At 39.9% G+C, this 20,272-nt stretch overlaps 1 protein-coding gene across 4 annotated transcripts in view; it reads right to left on the reverse strand.

Moving 5' to 3' along the window:
• ARFGEF3 (ARFGEF family member 3) overlaps positions 1-20,272 on the reverse strand; it is a 90,828-nt gene that overhangs the window by 34,740 nt on the left and 35,816 nt on the right. For 2 of the 4 annotated variants that reach the window (XM_074580607.1, XM_074580611.1), the window contains exons 5-13: positions 18,910-18,978; positions 15,590-15,712; positions 14,053-14,095; positions 12,949-13,027; positions 10,220-10,324; positions 7,185-7,509; positions 5,665-5,777; positions 4,023-4,933; positions 384-467 (exon numbers count right to left, since the gene is read on the reverse strand). In XM_074580607.1, coding sequence (XP_074436708.1) covers positions 384-467; positions 4,023-4,933; positions 5,665-5,777; positions 7,185-7,509; positions 10,220-10,324; positions 12,949-13,027; positions 14,053-14,095; positions 15,590-15,712; positions 18,910-18,978 — 1,852 coding nt within the window. The remainder of the gene's footprint in view (positions 1-383; positions 468-4,022; positions 4,934-5,664; positions 5,778-7,184; positions 7,510-10,219; positions 10,325-12,948; positions 13,028-14,052; positions 14,096-15,589; positions 15,713-18,909; positions 18,979-20,272) is intronic. The other 2 variants (XM_074580608.1, XM_074580610.1) reach the window with 1 other exon arrangement.

Consider the following 20,272-nt stretch of genomic DNA (forward strand, 5'->3'; position numbering starts at 1 on the left):
ATGAGCAATACCTAATTGAATCCCTATGATCCGTTCTTTCAGCCATGAAAAAATAGAAATATTAGATGCCCCACATGACCCACAATATTTCATGGTTTTCACATCAACTGTGAAATCCGTTCATATAATGTCAATTAGGGAGGATTGCAGAGTAAGCTTAATCCTAGAGGAAGGTTTGAAATGAAACAAGAAACCAGCTTCCAAGGTTAGTTACATGGCGAAGCAAAGCTGTGTCATTTGTTAACTGCTGCAGTGGTTTACTGTGAATATATTCCTCCCACCATCAAGTTCATGCCTCTTCTTAGACAAAATACAACAAACCATTTACATTAAAAAAAATAAAATAAATCCACACACAGAAAAGAAGCAAATGTTTTTCTTGCCTCGTGAGGGTTTGAAAGCTCTGTGCTGCTGCCTTCTCGGACTTTCCACTGTCGTCACTTTGGGGGCGTGGATAAGGTGAGTAACTGTTTGAGGGCGGATTTAGAAAGAGAGTAACTGTTCCAGGGTGGGTCTTAAAAATGAATAGCTGTTCAAGGGAGCAACCTTTGTGGAAGAGGGGTGATAGGGCAGGCCGCACACCATACCCACATGGGTCGCCACGTGCTTGGGGTAGATTTCTCGTGATCAGTGTTAACAGAGGATCTTTACCTAGTACCAAAACTGCAATCACGTGCTTGAAAGTAGCTCCAGTGATTCCTTCATCAACTGAAGGCAAAGATGCTTCTTAACACTTTGTTGGATGGAGGATCATGATATTGATGTAGCTAGAATATATTGATTTGACGCTTTATCTCTCTTAAATACGTAACTTGGGGACAGAATCTGCTAGAGCAATAAAAACCTCAAGGCAGAGAGGTATGTATAAAAAAAATAAAGCTCACTTTATTTTGCATTAAAATATTTTAAAAAAATGTGCAGCCTTCTATACAAGACTACAATTAAAAAGGAAGCTGTATAACTGCACATAAGAGTGACTACTACATAGTGGGTATGTATTTGAGCACCCAAAAGTGTTTTGGGAAACACTCAATGGTCCCTAATTTCTTCTAAAATATGGGAAAATAAACAACTGCATTTGAGAGATGCTGAGATTTCAAAAGCAGAAGATTAGCTGATGTGTAAACTTGCAATGATGCTTAACATAAAAACCCTGCCGCTAAAAGCTATGGAATCAAAACTGAAACGAGGTGCTAAAAATGTTTGCTATGATTATTCATACAATGGCACACAATTTTTAGAATTAATGCCTTAACTATTCTCATGAACTGTAGTGACATGTCCAAATTAAGAGACTACTGATCAACAACTTTAATTATAAAATCTGCCAGCTATAATAAACAATGAGGTTGGCATACTGTCTTAACAGAGGCAACAGTTCATTTAAACTGGCCACGTAAAAGGACGTCCTGAAAAAACTGCAAACTTAATGTTTTGTGCAAGTGAAGATAACGCTGAGAATTTTTAGATAATTTCTTATTTTTTAATATAGACATCACACCCCAGTGTCACTAAGGAATTTTTTGGCATTGTTTTTCTCTAGCAACAAGGAGGAACTTTCTAAGGGAAGATGAAAACTGTAGATTAGGAAGGCTTTTAACCAACTGACTTCCAAATCTTAGTTTCACTATAACTCTGCTTAGCTGATTTCACTTTTTCCGTGCTTATACTCCCATACTAGTGCCTCAGATTCCTACCTCCTTTAATTGCTTTTCAATTCTATGAAAACACAGTAATATTACAATACTATTTAAAGACCTAGCTTGTAGGAAAGACTACTAAATTGTAGCTAATGTATTTTTCCCCCCAAAGTGTAAGAAAATTTGAAAAATGAAACAAAGCAGTTAAATAAGGTCTCTCAGAAACAACAAAAAAAAATACTGCTTCTGTACTGGCTGGTCTCAGAACTGCACCTGTCTCTCTTCTCAACTCCAATCTTTAACAATACTCAAGTTTCCTAATGTACTCTTCAGGAGTTATAAGTGAATAGATGTTGTACATACAAGGCATAGGACCAGTTCCTCTAAATTCATCATGTAATTTGGGCTTTGAATTGTTGGTGCTAACAAAGGCGTGCTGAAGTAAGGACTCAAGCATTGCCTATAGAGGCAGATCAGACTGATGTCTTGGAAGCTCTCCAGGGGAAATTCCTGCTCCCAGACATATGTTTTGACTTTAGTAAGGCTCTCTCTCTACAGGTCTTCGAACTCACGCCTTTCCCACCTACACGGGAACACAAGTCCTCACCTCAGGAGCACTGATGGACTTTTGCTTAAGATCTGAGGTACAAGTTAAGGGACTGTTTCAGCTGGATTGAGTCTCATTCCAGGTGTCCAACTGAAACATGAATTGCACAGATCTTGTGAGAGCACAAAATTACAACTCTGTAACAGCCACAGCCCTATGAAAACACCAGGATACCCCTTCCAAGCTATTTTAATACAGTAACTTACTACTGTATTTTTCCATGATTGGCATCTTGCCATGGGGGTGGCTTTCTTAGCAAAGTGAAAAGTCTTTCCTAACTCAATAGTCTAACTCCAAGACTTAGATATCTTTTTAAGAGAGATGTACAAACCAGAAATTATGGACTTAATGCAGAAATCAAGTGATATTCTTCCATCTTTCTCACTGTATTAGTCATACTGAATGACAACAAAAATCTTAGCCTTAAAATCTAGAATTCTGCTAGATCTATCTCTTCCAACATTTTAAAATGTTCTAAAGGGATTTGATAGACAAAAGAGAAAAAAAGTGGTATACTCATTTGTGCACGAGGGAGCAGGTACACAAAAGTTTGAGCTAGAGTTCCAGTCCTGGTCTTTTTCAGGAAAAAGAAACTCCTTGTGTCAGAAAGGATGCTTTTGAGCACCTCAATTAGGAATGTAATTAATATTAATGTCTCCTTTAAGATATGTCCTTTCTGTGATATAATATGGCCAATGTTTCTTAAGAACATCATCTACCATCTTCCTGAGTTAGGGCTTATTGGGCAGCATTTAAACCAAGTATGAGGAATATCAGCTTATTCACCCAGCTTCATATCTAAATGATGCTGTATATAGATGATGGGAGGCATCCCTTCTGACTCTGTATGAGTTTAATGTGTGTGAGAGAGCACAAATGAATGAAGCAATGATTAGGAGAGGAGCAATAGGAAAGGCAGTTGTAGTGAATTAAGTTAAAGAAACAGAGAAACATATTTTAACAAACATTTCCACTTTGGACACTGTCAGGAAAAAGAAACCCTTCTAAATATATATATATATATTTAAACACATTTTAATTATACTATCAACAGGACAAACTAGCCTGTGCATGGCGTGGGTTTTTTTGACAGACCAAGTCAAGATCCCAAAGGTTCTAACCCTGAAAGAACTGCAGGTATTTAAATCTCTTAAAAGGTAAGATCTTTTACTATTTTTCACTTGATCTGGGCTTTGAGCTTTGCATTTCCTGTCATGATAGATGGCAGTATTAAGAAAAAGAAAAGAGTGAAGGTGAAGAGAGTCACTCCTCTTTTCTTATCCTATCCAGAGCTTACTGCTGTAGAATTTTTATAACCATCTTTGCAAGGCTGGCATTACTAATATAGTAAAGCAGTGATGTACTAGGCTACTTAAATCTCTTTCAAAACAGGTGATGGTCCTCCCCAGAACCCTTTCATGCTAAGGGGCAATCCCAGCTTCTGTTTAATGACAGCACGTGCAGATCGTCTCAACAAATCTTCATAAATCTGTGAAGAGGTACCTTACTACAGAAAATTTGCTTTCTCTATTGACTGAGGACATAATCCAGAGCCTGTTAAGTGTCAATGGACTGACCTCCCTTTGAATGAGTGTCTGCATATTCAATTTGCTTTGCCCTAAATTAAATGTGCTGCTGTGGAGGAATGTGCTTCGTAAAGCACAAACCTCCTTATTCTGTATATGTTCTCTGAAGATGAAATCCTACAAAAGAATCTGTGTACAGTGCTGCCACAGCGTGCGTGCTGGTTAGACAGTAAATATATGCTTGCAAACCTGAGCAGAAGGTTGAAGAAAAGCTCTGCAGTGCTCCATCCACCTCCTCTATGCTGGGAAGAGCTATAAGCCGAGGTAGAAGAACTTCAAGTGACTGGATAAACAGCCGTGCACTGTGCTGGTCTGCTTCTTGGTTTTTCAGCAATTTCAAAGAGAGAGCAGCAGTACGTAAGGACCTGTGACCTGGACAATCCCGTGGTGTCTGCTCCTCATCAGCCAGGGAGCAATTGTCAGAGCCTATGTCCGAGACATCTGACCTGCCCGAGTCCTTCTCTGCTGCCATAGAATACTGATCGCATGAATCGAACTCAGTTCTAGAAAGGTCCTGGTCATCTACACTGAAGTTACTTTCACTGTATCTGGATCCATAGGACCGGGTCTTGCAATCAACTGATAAGAAATTAGTTATATCTGGATAGACTATGGTGTGGCTTCTCTGAACAACATCTGGCTGGTCAATGGTTTCTGACTCTGGTTCTCTGTAATGAATCTCTTTGCTTTCATGTCCAGCTGGAGATGGCAGTGAGTTTTTTTGACTTTCTGGATTATCCTCTGGAGTTGTCTGTCCCATATCCCCTTCCAAAGTGGTCTGACCAGTGTCTGTGGTAACACTAATGCTAATATCAGGACTCTTCTCATTTCCTGATTCCCAGGCAGGATTTTCTGAGGACAGGATGCGCCTCTGCCACCTAAAGTCGGCATCATTGATCTCCATGGAGTCCCTGCTCGTCTCAGTCCCATCTTTCAATTCTTCTAAGCGCCGGAGCAGCAGCTGGATCTGCTCTTCACTAAGACCCCTCCCTTGGCTCAGCTCATCTAACGCTCCAAGCAGGGCAAAGACGCAGGACACTGAAGCATAACATGCTTCAATACCACCTTTGATGCATGCTTCTGTCATCCCATCCATGATACTACAATTAAAACAGAGGTTTTTTAAGTGATGCAGCACATATAGTGAGCACATGTCACTATCATCCAATGCCATCCCTCCACAACCAGGAAAAAAAAGAAGTGAAATTATCCTGTAAGACTACTCCTGAAAAAGACACGTAGTATTAAAACAAAGTATTAAGTCTCCCATGTGGACATGCCATTCTATAAAGGGAGTGCCAACCAGGGAAACAGTTACCATGCATTTGTACCAGCATGCACAGCAAGTTTTCCCTTACAGACAAGCACTTACACTGAAAAAAAATTCAACACCCAACTGAAGCTAAATTTAAAGTCATCTGTGTCCTGAAAATTATCTTATCTACAAGATATGATCTTCATAAGAACTAAGAATCCTTCTTGCTCAATCAGACAATGTTTAAATATTTGATTACCTCCTTTGACTTCATCTTGGAAATGTACCTCTAAACAGTTATTTCTTTGCAAGGCTAGGGACCCAAACATAAGCTGTAAACTAACATATTTGGGTATTTTGGCTAACTCCACAAGGTAGTTATCCATGCCTTTACAAACTGGCCCAGACTGACGACAAACCAGTAAGAGCTTTTGCCCCTCTTCCATTTTCACAGTTTATTTAACCAGGTTGATACCCTGGCCCATATTTGGGTATGCTTCTGAAGATACAACTGTTTAAGTGTCCTGTGTGCACAGGTTTAAGAGAGAAGAGACTAAAGGAGGAAACAAAGCATACAGCTTGAGAAGATCCAGATGGGACTTCCTTTTAGAAATAGACCTCTTCCTGGATTCTGACTCAGAAGAGCAGGGCCCTGCCAAATCACAAAGCCGCCGAGGACTGCCAAGTATCTGAAAGGAAAGGAAACAGAATTTAATAAAGGATTACCTAAGCATTATTTAAATACAACAAACGAGTCACAGTTCTATCAAGCCCTGGAACTTAGTGTAGCAGTACTGTAATTTCTCAGCAAAGGAAAACAGCACACTGATGTTCTACTTATTAAAGCTCCCTTTCCTCTTTTTAAAGGCAGAAAAGCAGATAGAGAAGAGCAGAATATTCAACAAGAATTACATATAGAATGCTCTCCAGTGCTTTACATTTTTGACTGAATATGTTTCAACCCAACTGCACGTAAGACAACAATTGCAAGATACAGCGCAAGTATCTTGCAATATATTGTATACCAAAGGGGGCCTTTCTCCTCAGTCACCCAGTTACAAAATGATAGAGCCATGCAAAACCATGCAAAGTGATTCCTTCTGACTCAGCCTGCTAGGTGGCATCCTGTTAATGCCCACCAGGAAATACAAGGACAAGGCTCTACAAACAAGACCATATTAATAAACAGAAAGAGGCAGCAGATATGTCCTGCAGGAAACACCACTAGACTGAGCTTTTCCTAAAACTTCAATTGTCATCTTGCACTTGTTTAAAATTAGAGAAAGACAAGTGCCAGGGTGACTGCTAGTTCAGACAACCCAGTGGGTGGCTGTGTGGTGGTAGGAGAAATCTTTAGACACAGAGCTGCCTAGGTATGCACAAGCGAGAACAAAAATCCCCTAAGACAGACCACTGTTACTACAAATTACGTAAGTTGCCTCGTGTTCCACAACATGAGAAGAAAGCCACGCATGTGAAATGGAAGAGCCCACAATTTCAGCTGCTGCTCCAAGAAGTCTCACAGTGCTCCAGTTCTAGTGCTGTCAGAGGCACTGGGCAAGAGGCCAGAATGGACTTGTCTTGACATGGCGGCTTAAGACATTGGCAGCTTTCTTGTGGCTATTCTAATAAAGCTCAAGAAAACTGTATTTCAAAAACCTGTCATGTAATCAAAGCATATATTCACTTTAATGCCTGGAATACTACACTGTAAGGATGAATGTCTCCTTCTAGCAAGAGCAGAGAGTGGGGAGAGATGCCAAAGAAGTTGAAAACTGGATCACTACACTGTATCTCCCTCAAAAGAACAGTCATGACTCACTGATAAGATCTGCTCCATGCAGTACCACAGCATGAACACTGTCGAAGTTGCCATAGCAGCTTACATTATGGAGACAAATATAGCTATTACGACTTTGTAAAACTAAAAATATTTGTCAGAGTGGCTTTGATGTAACAGCTGTGCTCAGAAAGGGCAATTTCAGCATCCCTACTGCTAAGGTATGGAATGGACTGGTGTGCACGTATCAGTAACATTTACTGTTAAATAAACATTTTGCTTTACATGCCTGGATTTGCACATGTGATTATCCTACCTCTTTCATAATTTTGATGGCTTCTACTCGGTGCTGAGGTGGTGGGTAAAGCAATATCCGGTGATAGAGAGACTGCAGCACAGGCTTCATGGATTCCACTGACCCCACCAGTCGAACCAGTTCTGCTGCAATATAATATATGGTCCGTGCAACGGGCCCACTAAGGGCAGGTGCTGTGGAGGAACAACCTGAACCCCGGCCATGATCAGAGATCCCTGAAGAAGGTGAATCAGCCTCAAGGCAGATGCTGCTGTGGGCAGAGGTGATAGTTTTGTCATGGATTGGATTTCCCAGGATTACTACTAGGGCTGGACACAGTTGCTTCCTGAGAAAAAGAGAAAAGCAGCAGATGGTAACTGGAAAAAAAATAATCTCACAGGAACAGATTGAAAATAGCCCATGGTTAAATGAGATACACACTCTTGTTTTAATGATCAGACAACAGCAGCGGTTAGATAGAATAACAAACTACACCAGGCTTTTTTCATCTCCCAAGCATCAGCTTGCTAGTACATATGGAAATACTTTTGGGTGCTTTATAAACAAGGTACTGATTTTGCAAGTTCATGCTGCTGCACAGCCCTGCTCTTGACAGGATAGCATGTCTGCTTCTTTCACTGGCTGCAACCTATCACAAGTTCGAAATTCTAGGTTTCTACTGCCAAGTATTTCTTCAGTCCGACTTGGGAGCTTTAAAAAAACCTGATCAAACAAAACCCAATCTACGTTAACTAGAAGGCACACGTATGTATTTTAGTAAGCACCCTTAGTCGTGAGCCTCTGTTTTGCTGGCTTTTGAGAACATAATTAAAGCCCTCTACCGTAACTCAAAGCGTGCTTTTTAACTCCTCATATGACACTCTAAACTAAAAACAGCATCCTTCCTTCAACTGTCTTTCTGCATGAACACTCAAGTCAAGTGACTCCACACCAGCAGATCATTCTTCTGTGGAACCAGAGCCAAACGCAAATCAGCACTTTGCTTCATTACCTGTTACTTCAGCTTTGTACTCACGCACTTGACATTTTACTTCAGTCTGCAAGACCCTAATTTAAAAATCCAAGTGCTGCATGAGAATGCAGTTCCAAACTTGATTTTCACCCACATGCCTCAGAGGTTCAAGCTGTCACCTAGAGCAAGCACCTGATGACAAGTAATGATTCAGCATAAAAAGTAACACATCCTCCTAGGCAAATACATCTTATTTTCTCAAGATTTTTATGCAGCCCAGAACTTTCATTGCTTCTCTTAACATTCTTGCTAAAACAGCTTGGCTTCCTGGAGTCACAGAAAGAAAGAAAGCTTTTAATCAGACATCAGAAAATGACTTTGAGTCTGCTTATTCCATTTCTTTCTCCAACCAGGTACATTTCAAAACGTATCAATTCACTGCTTAAGAAACATGCCTGCCTTGAAGCAGGCATAATCACAGGCTGTAACAGCAACATATTCCCAACACATCTTAGTCTCATCAAAGTGCTTCTGTATGAAACAATGGAGAACACTGTCAGAACACAGAGCTCAATCTTCTCTGTCTGCTCTCTTCTTTATCTTCAGTTGAGAACTGACTACCAAAGTGCCAGCCAGAGAGAAAGTTGTGTGCATGTAGGCAACAGCTCCTTAAAGAACAAAGACAGCTATCAGTTTGGTTCACAGCTTCACTAGACAGCTAATGGATTACTGTGTACTTATACTGCTACACGTTCAAAATAACGTTTGCAGCTTAAACTGTTTCATGTCTTAGTATTTGAGCATTTTTTTTCCCCACTTCACCTTAAGCATGTATCTGGAGGATGCATATTCCTTGGCAGCAATGCAGGTTAAGAAGTCCTGCCCCTGATGGCTTGCTCTCATGATACACAGTTACAAATACAAACACCTGTAGATTTGCAGTGTAAACTGGATCATCAAAATGATGTAATTTTAAAATAAAACAGGAAGTGTTTTCTTTTAACCAAGATTATTTCAGTAACCTCACTTGCAGGATGGCCTCACAGTCAGCCACGTAAGCATAAACAAAGGGTTGGGTGAAAGTCCAGGGCAGAAATTTCTGAAATGGGTTTGCCATGAAAGAGAGAATTCTCCTCTTACATTAGAGCTCCCAAAGGCCTCAGCACAGGGTCCCTGCGCAACACTGGCACGTGTTATCAACCTGAAGACCTCCCAGTCCAGCAGCCGCTGATTTTCCTGGGACAGCGAGGGAAGCTATGGGTGCATCTACATGTTGCATCCTTAGAACTGGGCCCAAATCAAATAATACCATTTCAAAAATTACAGGGCACAAGAAACGCACTTGCCATTAACAGTCACATATATCTTTGCTTAACACAATCACCTGCCAAAGTCACAGGATGAGCATGGACTGCAAAGAACTGCATATTAGTTACAGTCTTGCTTTATTATTATGACTCAATTATCCCTGTGCTATATAAAAGCACTATTGCAAACAAAAAGAAGGAAAATTATTATTTCAAGTGCTACAAGGTGATGGTATCAAACAATTCAGAGGCAGATATGAACATTAACGACATCAAACCTTTCTGGTGAAGTGTATTAAAAAGAAGGTGTCTCGGTAAAGTGAAAGCACCATGAAGATCAATTAGTCTTAGCCCTTATACAAAGCAGATCATAAGCATTTCTGGTCACCAGCACACCATCTGACATTAATTTTGGTTATCTTCCCGTATGATTGCATCAGACCAGTAAGAATCTCTACAGCACCCTCCTGCAGTAAGCAGAATATTTAACGCCACACACAAATCTGAACTATTGCAGAAAGCATAAGAGATTTTCTATTCTGGCTAAATACATTAGACTTCATTACAGTGATAATTCACTACAGCAATTTAATGCGCTAGCTGAGCATAAGGACCTAACCAATCTTATATGAGGCACAGAACGAACTGATAGTAGGTTAGCAGCAAGCTCTGCTTACGTGTGGAGATTTATTACAGGTTTGTTTGCACGGCTGAGGGGAGAAGGTCCTTTTATACTTACGAACTGAAGATTTGCATTAGTCTTCAGATGTACTCACCATATGAGATCAGTGAATCCTTTGTGCTGGTGCATGCTGGGAGAGGAGCTGTTTAACATGGAGAGGATGCACTCCAAGTAAAGAAGCTGAAGTTGTCGATTGTCACTGGCAAAGAGAAAAGATGCCATTCACATCACATTAAAACAAAGATTATTTAATTTGCTAAAATAGCTACCTTATTTCACTTGAAAATAATACTGCAATTTGCAGCGGTGCTTTATTTTCCTTCTTCCTATGGATTTACAACAGCGCAATCACCTTTATCATCCCGTTTATTTTGTACTGAACACATGCAGTGATCTGCTACTTCTTGTAATAGAAAGAAATCAGATTTAATTAATCAAATTTCAGAGTGAGGGATTAAAAAAAAAACCTATGTGAAAAAAAGAGGAGGAAGAAAACAGAAATAATTATTCAAATTCAATCTAAAAACTTGAGGAGGAAGGTACCCTTAAAAAGAGGAAAAGGAGACAAACAGAAGATTTTGGACTACTGGATAGTTTCTTCAAGCAATCTGAAGGGCATTTAGGGTGCTTTCTCCCGCTTATTTTCCCTGCTTTCTTGGTGACAGCCACAATGGTCAAAAGTCAATGTCTACAGGCAGAAAGTCGCATGATGACATGGCTACCTTTCAGGGCCTTGCCAGTTACTCTGTCAAAACCATAAACACGACATGAGATTCATGAGAAAGATCCTGTGGACACCTGAAATGGATGCACTTGTAATGTACAATGTGCTTGTACCTACTCTCAGAATTAGCTGCGGGATTCAAGAGAGAAGCACAGCTGAGGTCTGCCTTGTGAAAGGAGCCCCCCATGCCAGTTGCACTCACGGTCTGGTTTTCATTCCCAAAAAGACTAGGATTTAATCATCCTTTTTTGATCCAAGATGAGAGCTGGAGGAATGTATTTTCTGATGTATGATCATAGGTAAAGGAAGCTGTAAAGAATGTATTTATCTTAACTGAAATTAAGGAATCATAAATGCCTGCTTTTCTGTCACTGCTCCAATCCCTTTTGTTAACGTGGATGAATTTTCATCCAAGTAGAACAGTACCTGTTCTAATGCCATGCAGAAAAAAGCAAATCCTGAGGCTCGAAGAAAGATTTCTAACCTGTGCTATAGAGGGTTTAAAACTGCTGGCTGGTTATATATTTTAGAGGCGATAGCCTCATCTTCACAACAGTCCACACCTATCTGGAAAGATGCACACTTTCCACATACAATTGCCTTCTTTCTTACAACCTGCTTTAATGTCTGTTATCAATATCTTGCAGTTGCCATAGGCATGCACAGGGTGTCCCTGCACTCTTGATTGCTCTGATGCTTCTCGCTGCCCAATTGTTTTCCTGCAGGTAAGAAATGAATATTGTACTCCTGCACACCTCAGCATAGTTGTGTTCATATCACTGCTGCCACAAGTTCCAGAGTCACCATTGGTCCCGAGAAAAAAATTCACCTCCCTGAACACAACTAAAAAAAATAAATATATATTCCTGTAGAAGATTCAGAAACATACTTTTGTTTTCCTAAATGCTGACACAGATTAAACAATGCTAAGTAAGGCACTCTTCCCATTCAAATCTTGCTGCAATTAAGAGACTCTCATGGGAGGAAAGCCTACAGAAGAACTGCACACAAAGATGTCTGTGCTGCCTTCGGCTCCGGTAGTTCCTAAGCCATAGTCTTCTTCTTGAAAATGATGCAGCATATAAAAGGAAGTACCAACGCATGCTTTTTTTGTGTTTCTCCCTTTTCCCCGAGTTCATCACAGGCTACTTTCAGAGACATATAGTCCAACCAAACAGACATTATGCTACATTTAAAATAGTTTCAGACTGGCTTTTTCGCTACCAGTCAGGTGATTCACAAGTGGCAGTAGTAGCAAGTTAAATCTTATTTTACTGATACAGAAACAATGTCATCAAGAACTTCTTTTTTCTTTAAAACTTTCAAGGTATTTCCAGCTTGCTATATTGCTATTTTTTTTAATAACTGCTGTATAATGTTTGCATTGCTTTTAGTCGATTTGTCACCTCTCTAACACTTCAGGCTTTTTTTGGCTCATTTGTTAACAGACCATTAGTCAAGCCATGCTAGAATGCCACAGGAAGTAGTTTTAAACTCATGAGTAAGTATTTACTGTTACAGTACTGGACAACAAGAGACTCTAGTCTTTTAATGCAGCGCAACACTCTACTACTGCCCATAATAACTGCATTTTAAAAGTCAGGCTCATGCATTTCCAAGTAGGTAGAGTGTATGGTACTCCTAAATTTAAGGAGTGCTTTGGTAATGCAAATTATTTCAATTGGATAAATTCTGCCTTCCTAGGAAGGACGTATTAATTTATTCTCCATATTAAATGTTTCTGTTCTGTTTTGACATGTCTCCTGTAACTGTTGGTCTGTCTACAATGGTTGCTTTCAAGCAAGCCAGAAAAGAAAATTCTCCTTTGACAAGTATTTAGATGCCGTATGGGAGTTAGTTATAGATTAGATTTACTGGAAACACTTTAAAGCTGAACAGTGCGCAGAGAAGGCAAATCAGCTTCTCATCTCAATTGATGATTAAATTAATGCATCATGAACAATACTTCCTCTAATAAACACTTCATTTAAGCACAGTTTTGCTCCATAATCGCAGAACTACAACAGTACAATCACATGTATCAGTGACACTCTCAATCTCCAGCTAATAAATTCAGATTATAAACTGAAATAACTCACTTTATGACAGCCTGGAGCTTCTCACAGAGGACAGTGAGGACAGATACAACATCATCACAAAGAGACTCAGCTGAAGTACCTCCAAAAAAGACAAAGATCAGAGGCATTACATATGTGCAGCTGGATTACAACCTCAATTTACTGCATAGTCTTTCAGAGCTGGTGAGAGCTCCTAAACAACAAGCAGGGCTGCCAAAATTCATAGAGAAGATACAGTAGGAAAAGTCCTAGATTGGAAAGAAAGTGATCTCCACACAATGAAAAAGCAGTGTATGAAATCTGGAGAGAGCATTGATTGCTTACATGCATTTACAGAAGGTTGGCTGAAATCCAGTTCAGATAATAAAATAAGTATACAAATAAATAACAAAAAAGGACCGGCTCCAATACTTCTACATGGCAGCTAAAATTTCTGTATCTCTTCCTGCAGTTTGTCTCTGCTACACAGCCTCTGATGTCTGATCAGGTTCTGATCTTAAAAGAGGATGCGTGTGCACTTAAAGATTTTAGCCTCCATTCACACAAGTTATCCTGCAGAAATCCAGTGAGGTCAAAAGCAGGGAATATTTTTACCTATCAGGGAAGCTGTTGGAGGTTAAGCCAGAATGAGAGTAGAAAGAAATTCTCTTGTAAAACAATCATTTGGCAAGCATAAACAGACCTTCACTAGTGATGTGCTTTCAAAAGCTGCCATTGTAAAAACCGCGTCTCTGGCCTGAAATACAATAACACAATAATTTCCAGATTCCATGTCCTACTCCATGAGTCTGTTTCAATTTAGGAAGTAAAGCCACTTACTAAAACTTTCTCTGGAGCACCGAAACTTCTTAACTACAGAAGTTAGCACCTTAGAAACAATCATTTATTACTATGTTGAGTACAGTGCTGTTACAATGGTCCAAATGAAGACATGACTGAAAATATCAGGAGCTAACAGGGCTGTCTCAGGTCTTTCCATGGGTAGCACAGAGAGCATCGAGCTATGGAGAAGAAATCCTGAAGATGCAATTGCTGTGACATCAAACAGTACTGTGCTGATGAAAGGAAAGTGAAGAATAAAAAAAGCTGGATTAGAAGGAGTCACTAAAAAAGTGTCACAAATACCTTGATTCTTGAATTTCTGCAAGGCGTCATGGTTTTCAATTGTCTGTTGAGGAAAGACAAAGGTGGTGTAGTAGGTGCAAGGGGTAGAAAAACACTGTAGAAACAATACTTTAACAGCAGTGCTTTCTTAACAAATGCATGCCCTCTATCTGTTTTGGGCTTTTTGTTTGTTACGGTTTTTTTAAGTGAAGCTTTTGCAAAAAGTTTTTTTTAAATTCCTTAAGATATGCTTTATCAGTCATTGAGATTTAAATTCATCTCATTGACCTGAACTGGTCTCAATAATAAGTAGGCATGTAAGTCGCATTGAAAGTAACCGAAAGCATAGTCTAGATTTCACTAAGTGCTTAGCAACCAAAATCAATTGAGTATTAGAGAGTTTATCACATTGTCATCATTAATGTTACAGTGACAACGCAATAAATGGCAGTCAGGAAATGAAAACAACCTCTTGCATCATTTGGTTCAGCTGCTGTACAGGATTCTTCCGATCAGTGCACAAAGGGTTCAAGCGAAATCCTCCTCTCAAGCATCAACAACAAACTGCCAGGAACTAAATGCAGCTCTCACATACTTTTCACCTACTCCTCAGCTAAGAGCAGAGCTAACAACATTCAACTTTCAGACCCAAACTGAAATTTCAAAACTACTGGGTTTGGTTTGGGTTTTTTTTTTGGCAAATATTTTGGCAAGTAAAATGAACCTACTTAGCACAGCCAGAAGATAAGTTTAAGTAAACCAATTAATTCTGTTCTGCAGTTGCTCATTAGGATAAAAGTAATCTAGTCTAATAATCCAAAATAGAAGTGATCATCTTAACCCAAAACAGATGTAAGGAAAATAATCTGTACAACTAAAGTCCTTAAAATTTCCTAATAAATAGAAACTGACTTTTACAAATAGTATTTTTTTGATAATATACGAAGCAGCATGAACGAATGTAAGAAGCCAATGTAATTTCACATGTACAGAACATTTACAGTTTTGCTGACAATGTGCTGGGATTTCATCCAAACAGCTCTCATGGATTTTAACAATACAATAAATAGAATTTATTTTTTTGCTAACAACCAAGCAAAGAATTTCATGAGCTTAAACTACCTTCTACAAAAAAGTAGAAGAAAAACTCTCAATTACACTTTCCTTAGTTAAGAATTTGTTTTATATAAATATTTGTCATGCAAAAACTTTTGGCAAAAGGATGTCAATGAACATTAGGAAAACAAGCAAACAAAATAAAGAATGGAAAAGGAAAAAGCTAAGGCAGCCTGATGTCGGAACAAAGCCTCCTTTGTTTAATGGAGAGAGAAAAAAATAATGAGCCAAGTAGAGCTGACAATATGAGAGCTGTGTTTCTGATAGGCTGCTTTGAGGCAGGCACAGAGTCAGAGCCCAGAAAAGCTTTTAAACAGGATTAATTGTGGAAGTGTCAAATAAAAGCCATAAGGCACAAGCCAGTACAACACACTGCATTCAAAGAAACAAAAAGCTGTGCAGCCATGGACATGGAACCATTTGTTGACGCCAGAAGGCTCACCATATTTTCTTGCTTTTGTCGTAACTGTAAAGTCAAGTCACTCAACATTTGGCTGAGGGTTGCCCGCACAGCGGTGTTAATGCTCCGCTGGTGACAGCTAGTTACATATGTCTCAATGCAAACCTGATGAGGAAACAAGACAGCAGTACATAGATATGAACTATAACTTACCAGTAACACATTTTAGGAGGATACCAAGGTCTCTCACATACAGATAAGTCAGCCTTCCTTACGACTCTGTATTGCTTTACTAGCACATAGAAAGTTTTCAGCAACATGGAAACCGAGTAAGTAGCATCCAGAAGTGGCATGCAATTCATCAGTTAGTCTCACAGCCGCAGGAATGGTAAGGCAAAATTGCCAAAGTCTTCCCTTCTGTCAAACCCAAGTGATTTTGGCACTTTTCTTGCTCTGTAGGTAATTCCCTAAATGCTGCTTTGATTGTTCATTTTTAGATACCTCTTTGTAACTATCACTCCGCAAGTCTGTATCTGCAATGTAAATACCCTCCAGTTCTTTAAGATTGTTGCTTCTGTTATATAGTTATTTGCTATTTTTTCTATAATTAATTATCATATATTGCAGCACATCTGAAAGCCTTCAAAGGCCTTTCTTAATACAAAAAATATAATAAATAGCGTTTTACCATAAATAACACAAATGATTGCCTTTTAATAACTGGCAATCAACCCAAGGGCTCCTCAGCTCAGAGATCCCATAGGACCCAAGGCAGCAATGAAAGAACACTGATGGATCATCCAGTTCCCAGCTCCATGCCCAGCTGCTCATGGGTTTTTGATGCTGTGCTGTGACCAGAGTTGTGCTTGACTTTTGCCCCCAGATGATGCTATACAAATAGTTGCCAAAGCATAATGCAGCTAAGATCCGGGGGATAGCACACTGCAAAATGCAGTTTCTATCCTTGATCAGATTTTTGGTGGGAGGTGTTGGTCTCTGTAAGAGCTCCTATAACTGTAGTAACCACTGTAACTACTAAGTGGATAACAGTCTTGATGGAGCCCAGTGCGTTTGTGACAGAACTGTACAACACAATCTCTCAGACTGTGACCTGAAGAAGCTGGCACACTTCTGCATTTGTTAGAGTGGAGTGGAAAACAATACAGGTATGTTCCTAAGGCTCTTGATCTCCTTACTTTGGGGGACCTCACATCTCAGCATTTCAATAAAGCCACAAGCACAAGAAAACATGACTGAGCTTCTTGGATACAAACTATATCCTAAGTGAGTGACCTGAGACGTCACATATGGAAGCTGCTTAATTATGGCTCTTGCCTTATTTTCCCTTATTTCCCAACTACACTGAGATAGCATTCCAGAGCTTTTCAAGTGTACGTATATCTCATGCTAGATACACTATGCAAATGACAAACTGAGACGGAGTATCTCCTTTGACAGTACACTAGAACAGGTTACAGTTGTATGCATTTGCAGGATATAAGGGACCAAACTGACAGAATATCTCATTCTTGATGCCCTTTTTCAAGATTCCAAGATCACCCCCAAATTATACCCCCCAAAAAGAAGGGATTTAATTTAGCTTGAGATCAATTAGTCCATGATGAAGATGGTTTTGTAAGTTAAAAGAAAGCCTGGACCAACTCTGCCCATCATACAGCTATCACCTGAACTTCAGTGGACAAAAAAATCCTAAAGCCTGTTAACCACGTACAGCCCTTTGCAGAGGCCAAACCATTCCAGTGCTGCTGAGATCATTCTCTTTAGTTGTAAGACTTTTTCTAGAGTACCTGAGTTAATTGACAAAATACTGTTCTTAGAGGTAGGCTGACTTTCTGGAAAGAGCATGGTTGATATCTCCTTCTTCTCTTCCATCCCCATGCCAGCTAACGAGCAACAGAACTGTTCATTTGAGCTCCGATCTTATGAAAGGCCTGTGTTCTAAAATGGCTGTGCAAGGTACCTTTTGAAAAGCCACTGATGAAGAACCACCAATAAAAATGCGGGAGCTCAGGGCCCCAAGGAGGTGTGCAATGGACATTTTGATCATTTCATGCATTCGGGGACTTCCAGCTCTATGACATGCAAAACACAACTAAGAGCAAAACACAGAAGGGTTAGCCAGTGAAACACAACAGAGTCAAACAAAGCAAACCTCCAAAAGGTAGATAGGAGTAACAAATACACACATAAAAACAAGCAACAGCAGGAACTAAACTTTCTTGCAGTGGTCTAGGCAAGCATGGGAAGATGCACACAGCAAGATTTAGTCTGTTTTCAATCCTATTAATACTTAAGCCACAAAATACAGCACTCTGTGTTGGATGCTTCCTTAATTTGAAGCTGACAATATTCAGAAAGATTTGGGGTGCCATTATTCTGTACGCATGGATTGAGAACAATCAGACAGTGCAAAATGACCAGACTGTAGCCTTGTTTGTCAGAGAAAGTCCTCAGAGAGTTCTACCAGTAACGCAGGCAGCACCTTTCCAATTCTGCAGTGGCTCCACTTTGCTACAGAGGGCAGGCTAGGAAAACTAAGGGACTGACTTGGAAAGAAATGCCAAATAGCAGGGGCACTGTAGCAGAAAGCTCCTTTCTGCCACCTTTCCCTTTGAGCAAGTCAGAAAAATAAATGCTGAGGCTAAGCAAATGCTGAACTCAGAAATAATTTTCTGTTTCCTACTGCTGCGTCTTCTCTAACCTGAACAAACAGTTCCATGGCTTGCTACACGCTGTACTAAAAATATCACCCACCTACAAAGGCTCACTTAATAGACCTGCGGGTATGTTTTTCTACAGCCAAAGCTCCTTTACAATTTAATTCAGATTAAAATCTAATGGAATAAAGGGAGAAGAGTGATTAATAGCATCAGGACAACACCATATACCTAGAGCAGTAATAAATCTTTACATAGCTAACAAGAGACACTGTGGCTGGCACTTGTGCTAACATGGCACATTATGGCCTACACACCTCTGTTGAGGAAACTTCATTAGTTTTAGATTTGTACCAGGTAAGGAATCAGCACAGTGCTATTTTATAAGGAACTCAAGGAAATTTTTCTATTGCAAAAGGCAAAGTAAAGTAAATATGAGGAGTAGTAAATATGCAACACTGAAATATACAACTGTCGGTCAGTTTCCAAAAGTGCCTTCCCATGGAAGCCCATCAACCCTGCCCAACTTGCAACTGTTTCTTCACAGTAGACATAAGGCAACTCCAGTCCTTAAGATGGTAATCGTGATTTGGACTGGTTCAGTTTCAGGGTATGTATGGAAGACACACTAGGTAGCAGGGGAATGTTAAGTGACACGAGCAATGGTAGGACAGAGGCACTTACCTCAGCAATCTTCAACACTGAACTCCCATTCAGCTCAAATGTGGATGTGTAAGTTATACAGAGCAAGACCTTGAATCAGAAGAGAGGGAGGAAGGAAAAAATATTAAATTTCATCTGTTACTGTTTCCCTTCCCCACCCATATGCTTTTAGCCACAGCTCCATCCATTTTTAGAGCAGACATCAGAAGCTTCTTAGCACCACGTGTTACTGGGATAAAGGAAAGGCACAATCAAGTTGCTTCCTCCCGAGAAGCTGCAACCGTTGGTCCCATGGATTATTTATCGCTGTCTCCTATGTCTGGCCATGGAAGGAAAGACAATCCAGGAATCAACTCTGGTCTTGGGCTCGATAGACAGAATCCATTCATATTTTAACCACAAGCTTTGCATATTTTATAATCAGTCCTTCCATTCATTTCTATTAGTATAACAAAGGAGGAAGGAAAAAACGCATACAAGTTATTACTTAGGTGACACAGATGCATATGTATTACTTGAAACAGGCTGCTAATTACTGCTTGACATGAGGATTTCCCAGCCCAGGATATTTCCAGTAAGTGTATTATAGTAATTTGATAACAAGCAGCTAAACAAGAATTCATAAGCCTCAATTCATGAGGGAAGGCTTGTCCAGTCTTGAACTCAGCAGGAAGGATAAGAACTAAAAGCCCTGTCCAACATCTTACTTTGGAGAGAAGGGGAGTGGGAATGTGATGTGATCTGCAGGCGGTAGTGTGGTGGGTGAGTCGAGCAACACGGTGAGAGGTGCTGTGGTGTGATGCCTTTAATGTCTGGAGATGTCCTCCCTCCCTCCCTCCCCATCTTCCTTTCCAATCCCTCCTGCCCTACAGAGAACTAAGAGAGTCTGTGCTACTGTCCTCTCTCCTTCAAAGCATAAAATTCCCCCAGTGCCAGAATTTATGCTTTGCTTGGGATAAGTGTACCAGTAAATATCAATCATGTTAACACTAATGTATTGGTCCCTCCAACTTCTCATCCCTAAGAACTACTGTTCTCTGCTTCACAAGGAAGTTCAGGGCATCAGCTAAGTTAGCATTACTGGCTGTTAATGATTTCTCTTACTTATTACATGCTTTTCAGTGGTACTAGGTTTTTATTTTATGAGTAGCTTCTTCTAATGTACAACACCCCCGGGGTAATCTCCTTAGCCTGGAATGCAAAAAATCCGCAAACAACTTTGCCACAGTGTGTCTGATCAGAGCTTGCATGTTAAACAAAAAAAAAAGGAGGCAAAGGGATGTATGTTTGGAAAGATTATTGCCCTTTGGTTCCTGTAAAGCATCATTTTTCTGACCTTTAATTGTGTCCCATAGTTTCCACATTATGGCGAAACCGCAAAAAA

This window comes from Larus michahellis, chromosome 3 (assembly GCF_964199755.1).
Source record: "Larus michahellis chromosome 3, bLarMic1.1, whole genome shotgun sequence".
NCBI classification, from domain to species: Eukaryota; Metazoa; Chordata; class Aves; order Charadriiformes; family Laridae; genus Larus; species Larus michahellis.